Genomic DNA, 19925 nt, shown 5'->3' on the forward strand with positions numbered 1-19925 from the left:
TCAGTCTCTTAGATCGTTTTCTATAAAATACCTTCAATTTTCCACATGCATATACTTGCTTTTATTTGTAGAAAGTGAGCAGAAAGGAAATTGTTTCATGGGGATGTGTGAGCTATAGAGATCAGTCTTTGCTTGCGAAATGGTAATAGTGCAAGGATGGAAGAAGTGTGCTGAAGGGATCTTTTTCTACCCTTAAGATGTTTTAATTTGCATTTCCAAAGCACCTTTAAGCACTTTTTTGTAAGACTTACAATCTTGCACAATTTTTTTTTTTTTTTTTTTTTAATTATCCATTCTACTGTTGTTGGATATTTGACTTGTTCCCAGTTTGGGGAAATTGTGAACAGAGCTGCTGTGAGTGTTCCTGTCCCTGTCATCTGGTTACACACATACATATGATTCTCTAAGGTAGATACCTCGGAATGGAATTGCTAATTCATGGGCACGGTGACTATTTATCTTAACTTATGCCTGTTCCGCAGTGTAATTATTAATACAACATTAATGCTCAAAAGTGTTTGGATGATGAGTTGTATGGTTGCTCTTGTCATGAGGTATGCTTGTCTTCGACTTGACTAGGTACTGACTGGTCAAGCTCGTTTCCAAAGTGTTGTACCAGACCACACTCCCTTTTGTGATCTATGAGAATTCCAGTGCTTCTTGGCCTCTTCACATCTCAGATTTGGTAGCTTTTCAAATAAGCCAATCTGGTAAACTTTGCATTTAACTGGTTAGTAATCAGGTTGAATAGCTTTCCATATATTAAATGACTGTTTGGATTTCCTCATTTGCAAAATTCCTGTTCAAGTCTGCCCCTTACTTACTTATTTTTTAAATTGGGCCTTGTGTCTTTTATTGGTGTTTCGAAGTTCTTTATTTATTTTGTTGTGTGTGTGTTGCAAATGCCTACTTCCATCCTGTGGCTTGCCTTTTCACTTACTTTATGGTGTCTTTTAATGAACAGAAGTTCTTAATTTTAATGGAGTCAAATTTATTGGTCTTTTCTTTATGGTTAGTGCTTTTTGTGTCTTGTTTTAAGACTCTTTTCCTACCCTCAGGTCAAGAATATATTCTCTTATGTGGTATTATCTTCTAAAAGCTTTATTGACCTTAAAAGATGTATGATTATGAGTAAAATACACTGTTCTTGACCCTATCCTTGCCATTACAAATCTGTTTTTGCCTTTGTTCACTTCTGTGCGCTGTCGTGAATTTTTACTTGTCCACAACTGTAACTAAGGGCCAGGTGCTGACTTCCCCTGTCTCTTAGGAGAAAATGGTCATATAGACAGAAGTTCAGCCAGATTAGATTTTACGGGTCTCCAGCTGACTGTATTGCCCTTTTTCCCTTTATGAGCTAGTATTTTATTGTGTTCCTGCTATGTGTCTGCCACCATCCTTGGTTCTCTTATATTTGTTATCTCAGTTATTCCTCTTAACAGTTCTGCCAAACAGGGGTGTTTAATCTTTTTCACAGAGGACAAAACAGAGACTTAGATTGATTAACATGTCCAGTATCCCACAGCTTAGATAGCTGGCAGAGTGGGGGACTTGATCCCTGAACTCTCTAGATAATGTCCCATCATGGCACACCTCCTTGTTGAATAAGATTTCAGACCTCTAATTGATAATATCCCAAACCAATGAGAGTGACTCTCTTACTTAAAATGTAACATGCCCTCATGAAAGCATACAGAGGGGTGCCCAGGTGGCTCTGTTGGTTAAGCGTCTGCCTTCTGCTCAGATCTCAGGGTCCTGGGATCAAGCCCCAGGGTCACTTAGACTCCCTGGGGAGTCTGCTTCTTCCTCTACTCCCCCCACCCCGGCCCCGCCCACCGCTTGTGCTCTTTCTCACATTTTAAATTTTTTTTCAAAATTTTATTTATTTCACAGAGATTACAAGTGGGCAGAGAGGCAGGCAGAGAGAGAGAGAGAGTGGAGGTGGCAGGCTCCCTGCCGTGCAGAGAGCCTGATGTGCAACTCGATCCCAGGACCCTCAGATCATGACCTGAGCCGAAGGCAGAGGCTTAACCGACTGAGCCACCCAGGCGCCTTCACATAGAATTTAAAAAAAAAAAAAAAAAAAAAAAAAAAAAAAGGCACATGTAGAGATAGTTACTTTGAAACTCAATAAAATTATTGACCTCTCTGTATATTAAAGTAAGTGGAGTAGTTAGTGGGCCTTAAGGGGTCTTGGTATAGGTGAAAGAGGTCCTGTAAACCCTTGAGATTGTATTCAAATGACTATATGTACATGTGTTTATTTTTAAAAATATATCTATAGGATTTTTTTTTCCTTAAGATTTTATTTATTTATTTGACAGAGGCAGGCAGAGGGAGAGGGAGAAACAGGCTCTCCGTGGAGCAGGGAGCCCAGCCCGGGGCTCCATCCCAGGACCCTGGGATCATAACATGACCTGAAGGCAGTGGCTTCACTGACTGAGCCACCTAGGTGCCCCTAGGTCTGTAGTTTTCTTGAGGTTCTCAAAGGGGAACCCTAATTGGTTTTCAGGCTCTACAGGCTGTCCTTTTTGAAGGTATCTGTAATAAAACTAATACAGAATTCTTATATGATCTGTATTTTCAAAATCTTTGAAAAATTCAGGTGACAGATTTTTTTTTCTCAATACATTGTTCTCAGTCTTTATCATTAAAACCTGGTTAAAGCTAATTTATAATTAGGAAGAAATCTAGGGTTGAATAGGAATTTTTGAATGCCAAAAAAAGACATTCTAAATTTAGTTGATTATTTCTTAAGTGAGAGTGCTTAGTTATAATATCATCATTATTAATCAGTGTACCCTGGCTCCAAAGGCCTGATGACTTCAAATGACTTTTCATCTTGTCTCTAAAATCCTCTGTTTTACAAGGGATCAAATTTCCTGTGAGGTTCCTAACAGTGTGATTAAAGTTTAGAGACTGAAACTATTGAGCACGTAAATGTAGGGATGACTTCGCAAACCTAATTCTTGGGCTTCACCAGGAGATTTGGGGCATGTCTCTACTAATTTGTGATGATGATGTTGAAACTAATCTTTGCTAAGGATTATGGAAGTCATAATAGTTTATTGATGGTTCAGTTATTGTTTGTTGAAGCAGATTTACACAATTACAGTTTAATGACATAACAAGGATATTGTCAACTAGGAAGCATGACATGAAAAATTAAACTTCCAATTAATATAATATGTATTAGTTGAAATGATAATTTTCATGGTGATTTAGCCTCTTAGAAATCCTTGGAAAACATTATTAGCTTGTGAATTGAAAACTCTCGATGTTAATGAGTAGTGAGAAAGAATTTAGTATTATTCCCCAAAAATGGGGAATTAAATATTCAATTCAATTAACATTTATTGAGTGCCTACTCTGGGCTTGCTGCTGAGTTAGGCTCATAAATATAAGTTGAACAAGATTGATCTTGGGAAAGATGAAGTCCTGGTTGCTTTTGTTTGTTCAGTCATCCTTCCCTCCAACTACACTGGATGGATACTCTTGCCAGAGAGATTCAGACATTGAACAAATTTGTGCACAAACAAATTTGTGCACGTGCGTGGGTGCACTTCACTGTGCTGTATTGTGTCTACTTCTGCATTGGCTTCCTATTCATCTGTCACGTTCACACGCCTCAGCCTGGTTTTTGTTACATCCAGCTTTGTTTCTTTCTTCTCTTCAACACATGCATATGGCCTTGGTGTCCTTTTTTTTTAGGCAGTTCATTCTTAGCTCCTGTGGCCTCTGCTAGATTCCCTTCATTTGTTCCCTGATGTGGCCATCTAGCAGATAGGCACGGCACCCCTCTTATGTTCACGTAGTGGTTCTGGGGAATCTAGGGGCATACAAAGGTGAAATCAGACCTGAATCCTGCTCTTAAGAATTTCACGGTTCTAGTAAGGGAGATGAGGTCAGTATACAAATAAGCATAATACAAAATGGGAAATGAATGCTAAAATATTAAGATAGCTAAAAGCTTCCTGTTAGACAAAGAGATGTAGGGCTTTCTGTGAGATGGTGTTAGTTTTGGACCATGAAGGACTTAAATTTTCATTTCATTTGGATTACAAAACTGGGCGGTTGTCCAATTTCAAGGTCCAGTTTACGTCCCACCCACCCAAGGGGTGTTCTACCCACTCGGCAAGGGAAAGCCACAGTGGTTTCCAGACTTTTTCCCTGCTGTAGTTGGAGGAACCCTTTCTGTGAAGTGACTCTTCAGAAGCCTAGTATGAATGGGACAATTAAAATGGAGCTCCGTTGTTGGGTGCAAGGACTTATGTGACCTTAGTGTTGAACGTAATGCAGGTGATAACTTGAGGCACTTCCTCACAAGATGTCCAAGGAGTCTTATTAGAAAGCCAGTGGAGACATAGGAAGGACTTTAGGTTTTAGCATTGGAAGTAAATTCTTCAGACTTAGTGGTCTGAAGCCTTGAGCAAGTCATGTCTCAGTTTTACTTCTGCAAGATCAGGCAACAGTGCTACCTTACAGAGTTGTTTTAAGGTTTACTGGTATCTATGTGTGTGTACTGACAGTGTATGTGAAGTGTCTGGCCCGCAGTAGGTGTCAGAAAATGGTTGGTATTATAGTTAGTGCTCTTTTTTTTAAAATGACTTACTGAAGTGAAATTTGCATAACATAAATTTAACCATTTAAAGTGAACAATTCAGTTGTATTTAGTAAATCCTGGTGTTGTGTGACCACCAACTCTATTTAGTTCCAAAATATTTTCATCAATCTAAGATAAAATCCCTTACCCGTTAAGCAGTTTCTCTTCATCCCTCCACTCCCCAGGCCCCACCAATCTGTCTGTTCTGGATGTTTCATATAAATGGAATTAAACCATATGTGACTTTTTGTGTCTGGCTTCTTTTGCAACATATTTTTAAGGTTCATCCATACTAGAGCATATATCAGCGTTTTTCTTTTTATGACTGAATAATATTCCACTGCATGGATATATCATCTTTTGTTAATCTATTCAACTGTTTTTTTAAAAAAAATTTTCTTTTAAAATTTTTAAATTTTATTTAAATTCAGTTAATTAACATATGCTGTATGATTAGTTTCAGAGGTAGAGTTCAGTGATTCAGTTGTGTATAACACCCAGTGTTCATTCCATTGCATGCCCTTCTTTAACCCACTGAGCCACTCAGGCGCCCCCATTGCATGCCCTTCTTAATACCCTTCACCCAGTTTGCATTCAGCTGTCGATGGACATTTTGGTCTGTGTCCACTTTCTGATTATTGAGAATAGTGTTGTTATGAACAGGTGTGTATGTATACTTACTTGAGTATCTTTTCAGTTCATCAGGGTATAAACCTACATGTTGAATTGTAGGGTCTTTTTTTTTTTTTTTTTTTTAAGATTTTATTTATTTGACAGATCACAAGTAGGCAGAGAGCGAGAGGGGGAAGCAGGCTCCCTGCTGAGCGGAGAGCCTGATGTGGAGCTCGATCCCAGAACCCTGGGATCATGACCTGAGCTGAAGACAGAGGCTTTAACCCACTGAGCCACGCAGGTGTCCCCTTGAATTGTAGGGTCTTATGGCAATTTCCTTTTTAGCTTTTTGAAGAACTGTCGAACAGTGCTTTGTTTCTGAATTGCTTCTTATGCCTCCACCACCTACCATAAGGCTGCATACAGGGAATGTCTTGCTAAATGTTGTTGGTTGTTCTTTGATTAGTATTTGTATCCTCTCCTTCCAGTTCATATATTCGGGGCCTCGAGCATTAATTTTTGGGGAAATAGATATATCCAGGATTTGAGTTAACAAATGGGATGATGTTTGATGTCAGACTGCAGATATTTGTTAACTTTGGACACTGCTTTGAGCAAGTATGCAGACAGCCTGTGCTGAGTGGTTAGACAAGGAAAAAAGTTAAGGTCTCTTCCCTTAAGCAGTGTATGTTCTGTTTCAGAAGATACTGTTAAGATGTGTGGATCCTCACTCAGTTACATAATAGGCTGTGAAAAAATCCAGGAGCATATAAAAGTGGGAAAGCTAAAAATAACTGTTAGCAAGTAAAACCCAGGATGACAAAAGAGTAAACTCTATTGTTAATCCTTATTTTTTTTAACCACTGTTTTTGGCTCATCTGTGATATGACTCAAGTGTTATGACATTGATTTTGAAACAACACACAGCTTTAGTGAAAGCATCGAGGAGGTTTCACATAATATTTATGATCCAGGGTATTTTGACTCCTCTTATGCTGACATGAATATTTCTGAATAGTGTTGATATTTATATAATACTAATGAAGCCAAAAGCGCGTGTTGGACTAAGCATTTCTCTAGATCTGTTTCAAATAGTTTGTAATGAATGATGTAAATACATCCATACAACCATATAATTTACTGATATTATTTTGTAGTTAAAAATAAAGTGATTCAAAACCTTAGAAAATAGAATAATTTAATTTGATGTTGCATGAGTCCCCAGAATTAATTTGGAATGATTCATTCCCTTTTTGATAGCCTTTTAGTCCAGCTTCCATTTTACTGAAAAAAATGAAAAGAGGATAATGATTTTTAGGGTTGTACTTCTGATAGAATGCCCTGTCTGATGTGAAACAAATCCTAGTGCTCTGAAAAAGAGAGGTGGTGTGGATAATTCCAAATCAGGGGGAAAAAGCCTTTCTTTTTGGCTTTTGAATAAATTACGCATCTTTTCCTGTAGACTTGTCTTTCTAGTTAGATACTGCTTAGACTAAAATTAAATTGGTTTTCAATATATTCTCTTACTTTATACCAATTTACAGTGGGGCAGTGGGATGTCAGTAACAAACCCGCCTAAGATTAAAAAAATTTGCAGTGGATAATACACAAAGTGGATAATATACATGTGTTCAGTTGAGAATTGGCTACAGATAAGCGACTACTGATTTTGTTCCTCTCCTAGCTGTATGTGTGTGTGTGTATGTGTGTGTGTGTGTGTGTGTGTGTGTGTATGCTTTAACACTGATTCTGGTTGTAGCATAGAGCTGCTGAGTTACATCTGCTTCTGCCTAATTAACTCTGTTGGTTGGTGTCAGATGAGAGCTAATTTTGAGATTAAATTGAGGAGTGGGGTGTGTGTGTCTGTCACGCTGGGGGAGGGGAGAAGGAGGATCTAAGGTTGCTTCGTTGTTTTGTATAAGATCCAATGTAATTATTCACATTGTTGTTTTAAATTTATTTTTTGTCTTTGAAGTGAAAATGATCACTATTGTCTGAAGTGTGATGTGTGCCAGTATATACTTATTCTTGTGGAAACTGGTACAGTCTTCTCTTAGGTGCAGGTATTGGCCGTATCTTGATTGTCCAGTCAGTTCATAGATGAAAGGTGACCTTTGGGACAAATCGTGAACGTTTCCTGGAAAGTTAATAACGGAGTTTCAAACAACATTTGACTTTTTTGTTTTCAGACAAAATGTTATACCTGCCTGGCTTTTTGAGCAATACCAAGATTCTCCCCCCCCCCCCCCCCCCCCGTGGTGAGATTCTTTCTTAGACTTTGTCACAGCCTGGTTTTATTTTACTTTATTTTATTTTGGAGTAGGCTCCACGCCCAGTGTGGGGCTTGAACTCACAATCTTGAGATCAGAACCAGAGCTGAGATGGAGTTGGATACTTAACCGACTGAGCCACCCAGGTGCTCCTATCACAACCTGATTTTTAAAATTTGGAAAACACATACGGTCTTAAGAGCAAAATTTTTCTCTTTAAGCATGGCTGTGGGGTTTCATTTCCTGTCCTGAACCATTTTTTTAAATACCCTTAAGTGGTAGGAAAGAGTTAATATAGCACCAAGAGTAAAGTGCTGATAAACTCATTGCAGTTGTTTGTATTGGATAGTTGTGAAGATCCATAGATGGTTCCTGAATTGGAAGGATGTCTTTATGCCCAGATTAACATTTACTTTTTTTCCTTTGGCAGATTTGCTTGAAGATCTGGACAATCTTCTTTTTTGTCATGGACTGTTAATACATTTGGAGTTCCAATTCTGGTATTTTCCCTTATTTTATATTTTTAAGATACAGAATGTCAGTCTTACTGAAATGTGTTATTAAATGGATATGCATGATTCTGTTGATTATGTGTAAAGATAGTGGTGGTACCTTGTCATGAAGGTATATTTTGAGTTTTTACTAGTTTTTGTTTTAAGGTATGTTCGTTTACTTGTATAACCAAAATTCCTGAGAGCACCTTTGCGATACTGGATACTTTTCTGTGACCTCTCCTCCTGCTTCCTGCAGTTGTATTTTGTGCAATCAAATTAAATGAGTGGATTCATCCTGAGTAAATGATAAAAGGTGAAATAATTACATGAACATAGTGAAATGTCTTCTAATGAAAATTTGTCCCAAACTATTTTACTTTGGAAAGATGTGTCCTATTCTAAACTTAACACACAGTGATTCCCATGTTCTATCTTGAAAGTAGTTGCACTATGAAAGCCAGTGGTTTTATTCCTAAACACACCATATTCCAAGTCTAACATTTTTTTTTTAGTGGTTTATATAATGACAGAGGGGAGCACTTACTAGATTTGCAGATGACATAGATGACAGAATCAAGATTCAAAACGATCTAACAGATTGGAAGATAGACTCAAACCAACAAAATGAACTTGATCCGTAATAAATTTTAAATCCCAGCATTTATATTTGCGCAAGGAAGGGAATGGAAGGACTTAGCTTGACCGCATTTTTGAAAGAAGACCTGGGATTTTTAGTTGGACTGTATGCTTAGCATGAGTCAGTTGTGTGGCAAGGCTGTTAAGATTACATTTATGCTTGGATAATGCCTGGACTGCCAGATTTAAGATGGACATTAGCCAAACTAGTGAGCAACAAAAAGAAGGAAGTGCTTGGCAACCACGTGATGTGCAAGTGTTAGAAACTGGAATAAGAGTGGTCTAAAGTGGGGCGGGAGGTAGGGGAAGTTCAGTTTTAGTGGTTTTCAAAAGATTGTTATTTTCAAATATTTGAAGGCCTGTTACATTAAAGAATTAGTAAGAATTTCTTGGGATTGTTTTAAGGAAACCAAGACCAGAGGGTAGAAGTTCTAGGAAGATAGATTTTGGGTCTTGTGAGCAAGGAATATATTATTACAATTAGAGCTGTCCAGTAGTGGCATGAACTGTCTCAAAAAGTAATAAATTCTCCATCACTGGAAGTATTTTAAGATTTGATGGCCCATTTGTTTGGGTTATTGAATGAGGAATCTTTTACTAGATAACTAGAGATTAGATGGGATGACCTCTTCAGTCCCTTTAGCCCCAAGTTTCTGAATCCCAGGGGGAAAAAAAACGAAGTGAACATACAGTTTACTGACTGCAAAGAGAGGACAATCCTTTTTAAACTGCCTCTTTCAGGCTGACTGAGCAAGTGTAGTTCAGTGGCCCAGTTTTTCAGCAACAGAGCAAATGTTAACGTTTGTCATTGTATCTGGCTAGTTTTGAGGAAAGGTGTTATTTTCCCCTTGTAGATAGGTTAAATAAATAACCAGAGCTACATTTAATTTTTTTAATGAGGCATTTTTCAAACTGTACAGACAGTTGCTTTAATGGGAAGTGATGATAGCTACTATATGTTGAATATTAGATGGCATATTCACTTAATTCTCTCAGCACTCCAGTGAGGGATTTACTATTATTGCCCTACAGGTAAGGTGACTGAAATGTGTCATTTATCCAGGGTTTCTTCGATAGATGTTGGTAGAGCAGGTGTTCATACCATTAGTCTGATTTCAGAAGTTGTGGCTCAGGTGAAGATAGCACGGGACTTAGATTGGAGCATAATGGCATTTGAGCCTTAAGTTTAGGCTATAGACTATAGACTATTACCATGAGTGAGTTCCATCTTCCCCTGAACCTCAGTTTGCTCATAGAGATGTCTTGCAGATTAAATGACAAATTACATGTGAGCATACTCTGTAAACTTGAAACTATAAAAAGTTCAGATGTGAATATTACCAGTGGAAGGCAAGATTAGAGACCGGATCTGACCCAACTCCCGGGCCAGGGCACTTTGTCGCAGGTTCAATACAGATTGGAGATGTAGGGTGGTTTTGGTGCACACCAGAGGCTTTCAGGGAGCAACTGTTTACCTGGAATCAGATTTGTATGAACCGTCCTTGTATTGGGCAGGTATTAAGATACCTAGAATAGTATGTTACTTAAAAGATGAAGGGTTATGTTACCATACTAGTTTGAGTTTTCCAGCCTGTGGATTAGAGAGTGGTCGGGAGGATATGATTCTGTAGAAGTGGCTAGATGGGAAATTTTCTTGCATGTGAAACTTGGGAAATACAATATCTAGCTGAAGTAGAAGAATCAGGATTTTTGCCCTTTTTTCCCCCAAGGTTTAAGATTTCTTGAACTAAGGTTAATGTACAGTTGACTCTTGAACAACATGGGTTTGAACTGTGTGGATCCACTTAGACTTTGATTTTTCTTTTTTTTTGGACAAATAGAGTACTGTAAATGTATTTTCTTGTCCTTGTGATTTTCTTATATTTTCCTTTCTCAGGGTTACCTTATAGTAAAAATACAGTGTCTAGTATGTATCATATACAAAACGTGTTAACTGTTTAATATTGTTGGTAAGTTTTCCAGTTAACAGTAGGCTATTAGTGGTTAAGTTTTGGGGGAGTCAGAAGTTATACATAGATTTTTTTGATAATCCCCTGCATTGTTCAAGGGTCATTGTAGTTTCATCAGAGTTTTTGTTTATAGACTTACTCTTTGAGGTTGGTTTTATGTTTATGATAGACATCTATCTTGAACCACTCATGTAATTCTATTAATTTCAATAAAGGTTAATCCATTAAATAAATAACGTAGGTGTAATCTTTTAAATGCCCCATAAATGACTTCATATAAATAACAAGTGAAAATCCTAAAAAAATTTCCTAGTCAGACTATGACCCAATTTCTGGTTAGGAAATACAGTCACTGTGGCTTTGTTACATAATTACCTGCCTGTCATTACTTCTGTGGTCCTTTTGCATCTTAAAAGTAATACTGAAGAGTCTTTTATTTTTAGAGGTTCCATTATTAAGAGGCTGTTTCCCCTTTTATCCTTTAAGGTCTTGATTTCCTTGTTAAAGATGTTCTTCGGGAGAATGCAGTCTTTCCTGTTGGTAAAATAAGACAACTATCAACATTGCCTGTGTGTCCTGTTTTTAATCTCTTAAGGATGGATGTTTGTGAGGTTTTGTTTAATAAGGTCTGGAATATTCTGCCCATTTGTTGAGTCGTAAATGACTTTCAAATGTTCAAGTCCTGTTAAATACAAGGAGAACCTCTATGGGTAACTTTGGTATTGAAGAAGTCATTTGTCAACCATGGTAAAACTTGCAAACCCACTTTATACAGAGTGGATTCTTGAAGCTATACAAAAAATAAAAAAGCAAAAGCAAAGGCCCTCTGAAGAGAGAATCTGCCATGCAGTCAGCACTTCCCATGGGTTGGATAAGAAGACAGTCTCTGAGCAACTGGAACTCAGTGTTCAGGATGGCTCAGTTCTCAAAGTCACCAACAAAGGCCTTGCCTCCTATAAGGACCCAGACAACCCTGGGCGCTTTTCATCAGTTAAACCAGGCACTTTTCCTAAGTCAACCAAGGGGTCTAGGGGATCATGTAATGATCTCCGCAATGTGGATTGGAATAAACTTTTAAGGAGAGCAATTGAAGGGCTTGAGGAACCAAATGGCTCCTCACTGAAGAACATCGAGAAGTATCTCAGAAGTCAAAGTGATCTCACAAGCACCACCAACAACCCAGCCTTTCAGCAGCGGCTGCGACTAGGGGCTAAACGCGCAGTGAACAATGGGAGATTACTGAAAGATGGACCACAGTACAGGGTCAATTACGGAAGCTTAGATGGCAAAGGGGCTCCCAAATATCCCAGTGCTTTCCCATCCTCACTACCACCTGTCAGCCTTCTACCCCATGAGAAAGACCAGGTAAGTGAAGAGAAGGTTAATACATTCTAAATATTGCCTCTCTGACATGCACAGTTTCAGTTAAATTTTGTATGGACAAAAGTTCCAAGTGAAGTTGAATAAAGTTAACTATTTGCCTTAAAAGCAGGCTTCCATATTTTAAAATGTATGCATTGTTTATGATATAAATTGTTCTATACTATTTTACTGTGTAAAAATAAGGGCTTCCTCACTGGTCGATTAAGAATTTAATGTGATGATTATGTGATTTGTTTTTTTAAACGAATTGGTGAGGACTTGAAGGGACCTGGATAGATAAATTAAATCCTCCATCATCAAGGCAGGACCATATATATTTAAAAAAAAAGAAAGGCTATCATGTATTTTTTGCTCTTAAATTTTTTTTTTTAAAGATTTTATGTATTTATTTGACAGAAATCACAAGTAGATGGAGAGGCAGGCAGAGAGAGAGAGGGAAGCAGGCTCCCTGCTGAGCAGAGCCTGATGCGGGACTCGATCCCAGGACCCTGAGATCATGACCTGAGCCGAAGGCAGTGGCTTAACCAACTGAGCCACCCAGGCGCCCCTGCTCTTAAAATTTAAAATTATTTATAGTTTACTTTTTCCACTTTATTGAGGTATAATTAATAAATTTTTTAATTACTATTTTCAGAGAAGATGTTTGTAGACTAGTTGTTAATACTCATAACCTGGGCATCCCTGAAATTGTTTTAATATGTGACCCAAATCCTGCCTATTTAAAGTCATTTATTGTTGTCTACTTCTCAGTGGGAGAAAGTGAATGTTCATTTTGCCTCATTCTGTATCTTTCTTACACTCTTCTGTTTCTCTGGGTCTTACGTTATTTCTGTAATGCATACACAAACACACACACACGACAGGTTTCTCTTTAAGTGACCACAACAATTTTAAGTATTGGAGTAAGATTTTTGTTTCATTTCAAAGCTACTGAAGTTACCTCCCAAACTAAAACCAAAGTAGAGCAAACTGTTTATATTCAAGCCTTCACTGTTGTTAGAAAGAGTGGTTGTATGTGTTGACTACATTTCTAGAAGTTATGGAGACACAAGTGTTAAGAAAAGTTGTGCAGCTGATGGCTTGTTTTTCCTCTTCTGGATACTGCCAGCTCTTGAGATGATCTCTGCTTCCCTCAGTTGTTTAAGCTGATGGAATCCTAGCTCCAGAAACTGGGTAGGACCAGGTGATTTGCCTTCCACAGATTAATTGAAACCCTAACATTTGCTTCTTAATTGTATTTTTATTTTGTTAGTTTTCCTCAGATTCGTTTCTCTTTTGGTGGCATCTGTGTTTTGTAACCAACCCTCAATTCTTTGTGAGAAAATGGGCATAAAAAAAGAAGTAAACCTACAGAGAAAAAATTTTTTAATAACATTTGTTTCAAAAAAATACACTGAGTAACTCAAATCCTAATTGCTTTGTCTGACAGAGCCACATTAAGCACTTCTGTTTCTCATTAAATATTTTTATAAACACTTACACACCATGGGCAGATTCCTTAGGGGAATGTAGAGCCACTTCTTGGTGGATTTGGGTATCTTTGTTTTTAAAACCTGTACATTACCCTGAGGTATATTAAGGTTTGATAATTACCAGGTACATGGATTAATTCAGGCAGCTTTAGTCACCTTAATAGTATGTTTCAATAACTTTGTGATCCAGGGGATATCTTTACTTGTGATGGAAATCACTGTAAATTTTCCACAGTCCCTTTCCTATTCTCTTTAACCTTGCCCATCATTTCTTGCTAACCTTATCTTTTTTTTTCATGCAGCATCTGTATGGAAGTATTTTTAGTCTAAAGGAAAATTCATGTCTGAAAGTATGTAGGATTGAGAACAGAGTAATTTATTGCTTAGCCTGCAATTGTTACTGCTTTGTGATGCTGATCCTTTTTATATTGTCCAGTTAGCATCATCATCGAACAAGGAAACCAGAGAAAATGTGTCCTAAAATTTTTACTTGATGGAATTTGGAGATCAATTGTGTAGTGATTTAATCATAAGCTAATTCTTAGAAAAGAACAATAAAGCTTAATAAAAGTCATACCAAATCAATTTGACCATAAGCAGTTGTATTGTTTGTATTATATATTGCAGTAGTATTTTTCCTTGAAAATGTAATATTGCCTTTTGAGATTACAAGTGGTAAATACTTTACAACCATGTAGACTTATAAGTAAATGCAATAGAAATTCTTAACCTGGGCCCATGAATGAGCTTGAGATAGATGGGTCACACATCCCCAGAAATCGAGTATAAAGTCATCTGTATCCACACATTTTTCTGAGGTTAGGGTCTATTGTGGTTTTTTGTTTGTTTGTCTTGTTTTTATCTTACCAGATTCTCCGAGGGATCCAAAATGTCAAACAGCCAATGTGAATATTTTAGTACTCTAGAAAATATTTGTTGTTTCTTATACTAAAAGCGTAAGCGTAATGTGCTAGTTGTTGGCTTTTGATTATTGTTACTTTATAGGCGCTGAACGTGGATCTGAATGTAGACTGTTTGCACCATGGTTTCGTGTATATAGGACTTTTCTCTGCTATATTCAAAGGGCAGATTATTGTTGTTCTTGATGTGCCGGAAGTCTGTAGTGTTTGTATTTTGAGAGAACGTTTATGGTATAAATGACTCTGTTTGTGCAGAGATGGAGTCTTCTCACAATTTAGCCAACTGAGGTGTCTCAGGGAAGCTGTTAAGGCTCTAGTAGCTTTTGCTGAGTAGCTTCATTTAATTGTGAAAATGAAAACCAAAATGGTAAAAATAATAACTGACATTTCTTAACACTTAAATGCTGGCAATATTCCAAGTGCTTTACATTTATTATCTCCTTGACCTACACAATAACTGTGAGGGTCATAGGATTATTATCCTTATTTGTACATGAAAAACAGGCTCAAAGCCTAAGTAATTTGCTCAAGATCACTGATGGAACTGTTGAGTGGTGAAGCCAAGATGCTGAGGAGACAGTGGGACTCCAGACATCTTTACCGCTGGGCTGTATACTGGTCAACAGTTGTGGTTTTTCATTAACAGTAAAAGTATCTCTTCATTTCCTCAGGTGTTCAGAAGCAGCTTTCCCTCAACAGATAGATTTCTGGCATTTTAAATCTGGTAGTTGTGGTGAGCTACTTACCAAGCAAGTACTATTTATAATATTAGCAATATGGGAAAGCAGTAAGGAAAGTAGTAAATCTGTGTCTAATTAGATTTAACATCATCATCATTCCTATGCATGGCTGCTAGGAGGAGTACAATGCACGTTAAAATAGAAGGGCTTCTTCCTTTCTGAAATGTAATTGCACATCTCCTGATAGTCTAGAATTCAAATTGGATATTACCACACTGGCTCCTTAGCATAACTTCTTTGTATTTATTTAAGAAAGCTCTCTTTGGTGAGGTGATATGGAAATGAATTAAGCCTCCGAAGATAAAACTTTATCTTTGACTTGGTGAGGGAACTCCTAAAGGATAGTATTAGTGTTTCTCATTAAAAGTGGTAAAGCTCAATTAGGTCAGATTATGAGGACTTTGGAAAGTCAAATATTCTAAGAGAGAGTTCAGTTATCACCACACACTTTGTAGCATTAAGATTCCATTTGAATATTTGGGCTTTCGCATTTTTACAAAATCCGTTTAGTTCAATTTTAAACAGATTCCTTGGTTTTTCACTGTATTGGCGATATTTGGCTATAGTATTAAGTATCAAATATTGTTGTTTCCAGTACAGTACATAACATGGGAACTCTCATTTTAGGCTGCTGTAGTTGGAAGGGGAGATGCTTCTAATAATATCAGGTAGGGCTTTTGACGTTTTTTTCTTGAAGAAGTGAAATAACTATGAGAATCTTGCAGAAGCCTTCAGACAGAATTATAAAAACAGTGATACGCTCCATAAGGAAAAAATAAAGATGAGTTTAAAAAGGAACACGGGGAGTGCCTGGGTGGCTCAGTGGGTTAAAGCCTCTGCCTTCAGCTCAGGGATCTCAGGGTTCTGGGATCGAGCCCCGCATTGGGCTCTCTGCTCAGCGGGGAGCCTGCTTCCTTTCTCTCTGCCTGCCTCTCTGCCTACTTGTGATCTCTCTCTCTGTGTCAAAAAAATAAATAAAATTAAAAAAAAAATAAAAAGGAACACAGATGATCTGAAATGAGGCTGAAAGACAAAATGGTGTTAAAAATCACTTGTGGTCCTGGCGTGTTCAGTTGTTTATTCTGTTTGTCCCCACTCCCTTTTAGGGAGATATTTTATTAGGGCTTTTGGCAGTGTTATTAGTATGAAATATTTCCGTAAACATAAGATTAGTGTACATCCTACATTACTTCTTGTGTTGTTTAAATGCCATAAATAAAAGAACTTTATTTGTAGATCCCTTTCTTCGGTTTTCTCCACTTTGTCCTCGCCTCTCCAGTCCCATTATCCCTGCCCTAGAGAGACCCTTCTTGTCTTTCTCTGGGACTTTTCCAATCGCCTGTAGTTTGTGAAGGACCATTCACTAGTCTATATTGTTCTTTGATGTGGCAGGCTTCCAGAAGTCCCTCGACCCTAGGGGAATTGTTCATAGTCTCAGACTCTGGATCTTTTTGGCAGAAATGTGTGTATTATTTATCTGCTAATTATAGAGTCCAAGTGTCCTCCTCTCTGTTGACCTTCTTAGTTTTCCTTTGAATCGGTGTCCTTTGTATTGCAGATGTCATGTTTCTCAAAGCCTGCTTAGCTATGTGTATCCAGCTGAAAGTGGGAGAGAACCCCTAACATTATAAAATACACTCTTCATGTAACCCGAAATTTGGAATCGGTGTGGGTGAAAGTCAGTTTTAGAATGATTAACGTTGGATAGAAACCTGTTAGAGTGTGGCAGACTAGATGGATCAAATACCTGATGTTTCAGAGTCTGGGAAGGAAAAATATTGTAGTTTATGTTGTTCCTATAATTAAGCTTCAGTAGTTTTTCCACATAGCAGACTATCCGAGGACGACTTTTGTGAGCAGATAATGCCAGTTGTTGAGGCATTACTGAGAGAGCACTTGGATTGTCTCAGACTAGTTAGTCGGGTCAAGGGAAAGATAAAATGAAGAGTGAATGAGTCTTTTCTGTTGGACAATGAGGCCTGACAGCTTGTTCCACTTTGGAGCTTTGATCAAGCAAGATGGGACTTGTCTAGACTTCTAATGAAGTAGGCTTCAGGTAGAAGGAACAACATTATGTCAGAGGAGTTTTGACCGAAAGTGAGTCTTAAACATTCTTTTTAACTCTCTGGATCGTAGACATACTTGATACCAGAGCTGCCTTTTCGACAGACAACACATGGTGCTGTCCTGGAAGATCTGTATGTAGATCAGTCTGTTTTCTGATTTCCTCATTGTCATTAATTTCTCCGAGTGTCAGGGACTGTAACTAAGGGTGTGGGTTTTTGACTAATTCTGGATATTTTCAGCAGCTTTCAGGAATTTACCTTTGTATTCCATGTACCTGTTTGGCTTAGGAGAGCCAAACCTGATATACTTGCAGTACCAAGAAATCTTTGTTTGAAAGCTTTGAAGTTACGTAACAGTTAAGGGCTGTTGGCTGATTCATTCAGATTGTATTTGGAATGGCAAAGATTTTTATTCATTCTTTCTCTACAGACTTTATTTTAATAAGCAGAACATTTTAAGGTTTCTCAGAATGACGGTCCCTGTTGGTTTTCTGTATTTTCTTTTTTTTTCCCCAATTTATTTATTTTCAGAAAAACAGTATTCATTATTTTTTCACCATACCCAGTGCTCCATGCAAGCCGTGCCCTCTATAATACCCACCACCTGGTACCCAAACCTCCCACCCCAGGTTTTCTGTATTTTCTTCGTGCGTTAATCGTGTACAAAAGATACATGAGAAAATGTCATTATTCTGTCATTGCAAGGCAAATTTTGATTGTCAGGCCCACGACTTTTTGTTTAGTTTACAGACTGTTTTCTTGGCTAGCACATTAAACTACAGTAGATTTAATGAAACTGTTCATCTCTAGTTATGCCAGCCTTTCAGACCTGAGTCTGCATTTTCTCAGGTACGTTGATCTCTGAGATCTATTAATGTTTCTGAGTACATAAACATCAATTAGCTGACTAAATCAAAGTTAGCAAATGAGTCAGCCATGTAATTTGTTTGTAGCATTTTGAGTTAACAGGACCGTGAAAAAATCGTGTTTGTATTTGTGTGTAGGTGCCCTTATCTCACAGTCTTCAGGTGGTGAAGGGGTGTTTGTACATGTAAGAAGGGGAGGTAGGGCAAAGTGATATAACGCGCTAATCTGTTACTAGGCTTCTGCTTGGGGCCGGACTGCTTTCCCAGAGCTGTCTCCAGGAGCTAGAGTCTGTATACTCTTTTTTTTTTTTTTAATGTGAGCCTTTTAAGTCACAGAATATTAACAGGGAGCATAACTTTTTGCTTTATGAAAGGTAGTATTTTGAAAAATCTGCAAAATGAACTATAGAGACAAAGGCTCTAGAGAGAGTGTTATTAAACTGTGAGTCTGGTCTTTACAAAGCTACAAAATAAATACCAATCAGTGGTCCAAGTAAAATCCAGGAAGGATTTGTGTTAATTTGACAAGTAGGTTTAGAATTCTTTAGCCATTATTTTTTAGAAACCAGCTTTGTTCAGACATCCTTTCTCTAATTTGCTTCACTTTTGATCTTTGATAAAACCAGCTGCAATTTTGTTTCATTAACAAACTTAACTGTTTAACAGATGTTTGTTTTGGCTTGATTGTGTCCTTTCTATTAGAAACAGCATAACATACATAGAAACCATGCTGGGCCTTTTCCTGTCTGTAGCTAGACAGGCGTTTCAGAAGAACAACTTAATTTTATTTACAAGTTCAATTTTTGTTCCTCTGTACTATTACGGTAGGTATACAAACATTTTAGCTCTTGTTCCCCCTGTCAGGGAGGTCTTTTGTTCTTAATCCTCCATCTGTTAGTTCAATACCCTCCCCCCCCCCTTTTAAGCTTTGCAAAATCCTAGCATACAGGGAAAAAGGTATTGCAGAAGAGGTAATTGAGATATCAGTGACTCTTCTACAGTTCAAGGGAGGGAACGGGACTAGCCTGGTGAATTTAGATAATTTCTTCCATCTTCTTTGATGTCCGTAAGCTGCCATATGGACAGCAGTGAGGCCTACAGGAAGGAGGTGAGCTTTGGTCTGGGCTGCCTGTGATACTCAGAGTGATGTGGGCTGGGAGCCAGAGGCAGGCAGCACTTGAATGTTTCTGTAGTAGTTTCTGAAGCGGCCAGTCCTGATTTTTGTCCATGGTTTACTGCCATGCTTGTGATTCTCTCAGATCATAAATGGGCATGATGAAATTCAAGAAACTGAGGTTAAAGTTTATATGGGGTAAGAGAAACAGTAGTAAGAGAGGCAAAGAAAGCTTACACTCAAAGCCAGTATTAAAGGACATCAAATGTTGATTCCTATTTGATAGTTGGTCAGCTTGTTTCAAAAACTGGTATTTTAATACCGTGTGGAAGCTTCTGCCTTACATCAAAACCCAGCCCTAGCTATTGAGCCTTGAGATGGGAGTAATGGTGCAGAAAACAGGATTCGCTAGAGTGTGGGCTGTTTGAGGAACAAGAGTTCTTCCATTTAGACTGCTGGCCGCTGGTGAGGGGACTGGGGGAGGTAGGTAGTGTAGGGAACCAGGAAGGTATTTTCTCCTTAACTATGTAAATTGAGAAATTGCAGTATTTCAGAAAAGTTGAAAGAAGAGTACAGTAAGCACTTTATTTCTTTAACTTAGATTCACCAGTTGTTAACGTTTTGGTACATTTGTTCTTCTCTTCTGGCTGTATGTATATACAAATATGTACACATAGTCATAATTTTTGGCTGAGCTGTTTGAAAATAAATGGCAGGTGTTATGATGTTAAGATATTACGATACTAAGTCATAATAATAATTATATACTGAGGAACATT

General features: G+C 37.8%; 1 protein-coding gene across 4 annotated transcripts in view; it reads left to right on the forward strand.

Moving 5' to 3' along the window:
* The window catches only part of KAT6B (lysine acetyltransferase 6B), a 187322-nt gene that overhangs the window by 3191 nt on the left and 164206 nt on the right, over window positions 1–19925 (forward strand). For all 4 annotated transcript variants that reach the window (XM_044239874.1, XM_044239873.1, XM_044239875.1 and 1 more), the window contains exons 2-3: window positions 7916–7985; window positions 11072–11950. In XM_044239874.1, the coding sequence (XP_044095809.1) occupies window positions 11330–11950 (621 nt within the window). In that variant the 5' untranslated portion in view covers window positions 7916–7985; window positions 11072–11329. The remainder of the gene's footprint in view (window positions 1–7915; window positions 7986–11071; window positions 11951–19925) is intronic.

This window comes from Neovison vison, chromosome 2 (genome assembly GCF_020171115.1).
Source record: "Neovison vison isolate M4711 chromosome 2, ASM_NN_V1, whole genome shotgun sequence".
NCBI classification, from domain to species: Eukaryota; Metazoa; Chordata; class Mammalia; order Carnivora; family Mustelidae; genus Neogale; species Neogale vison.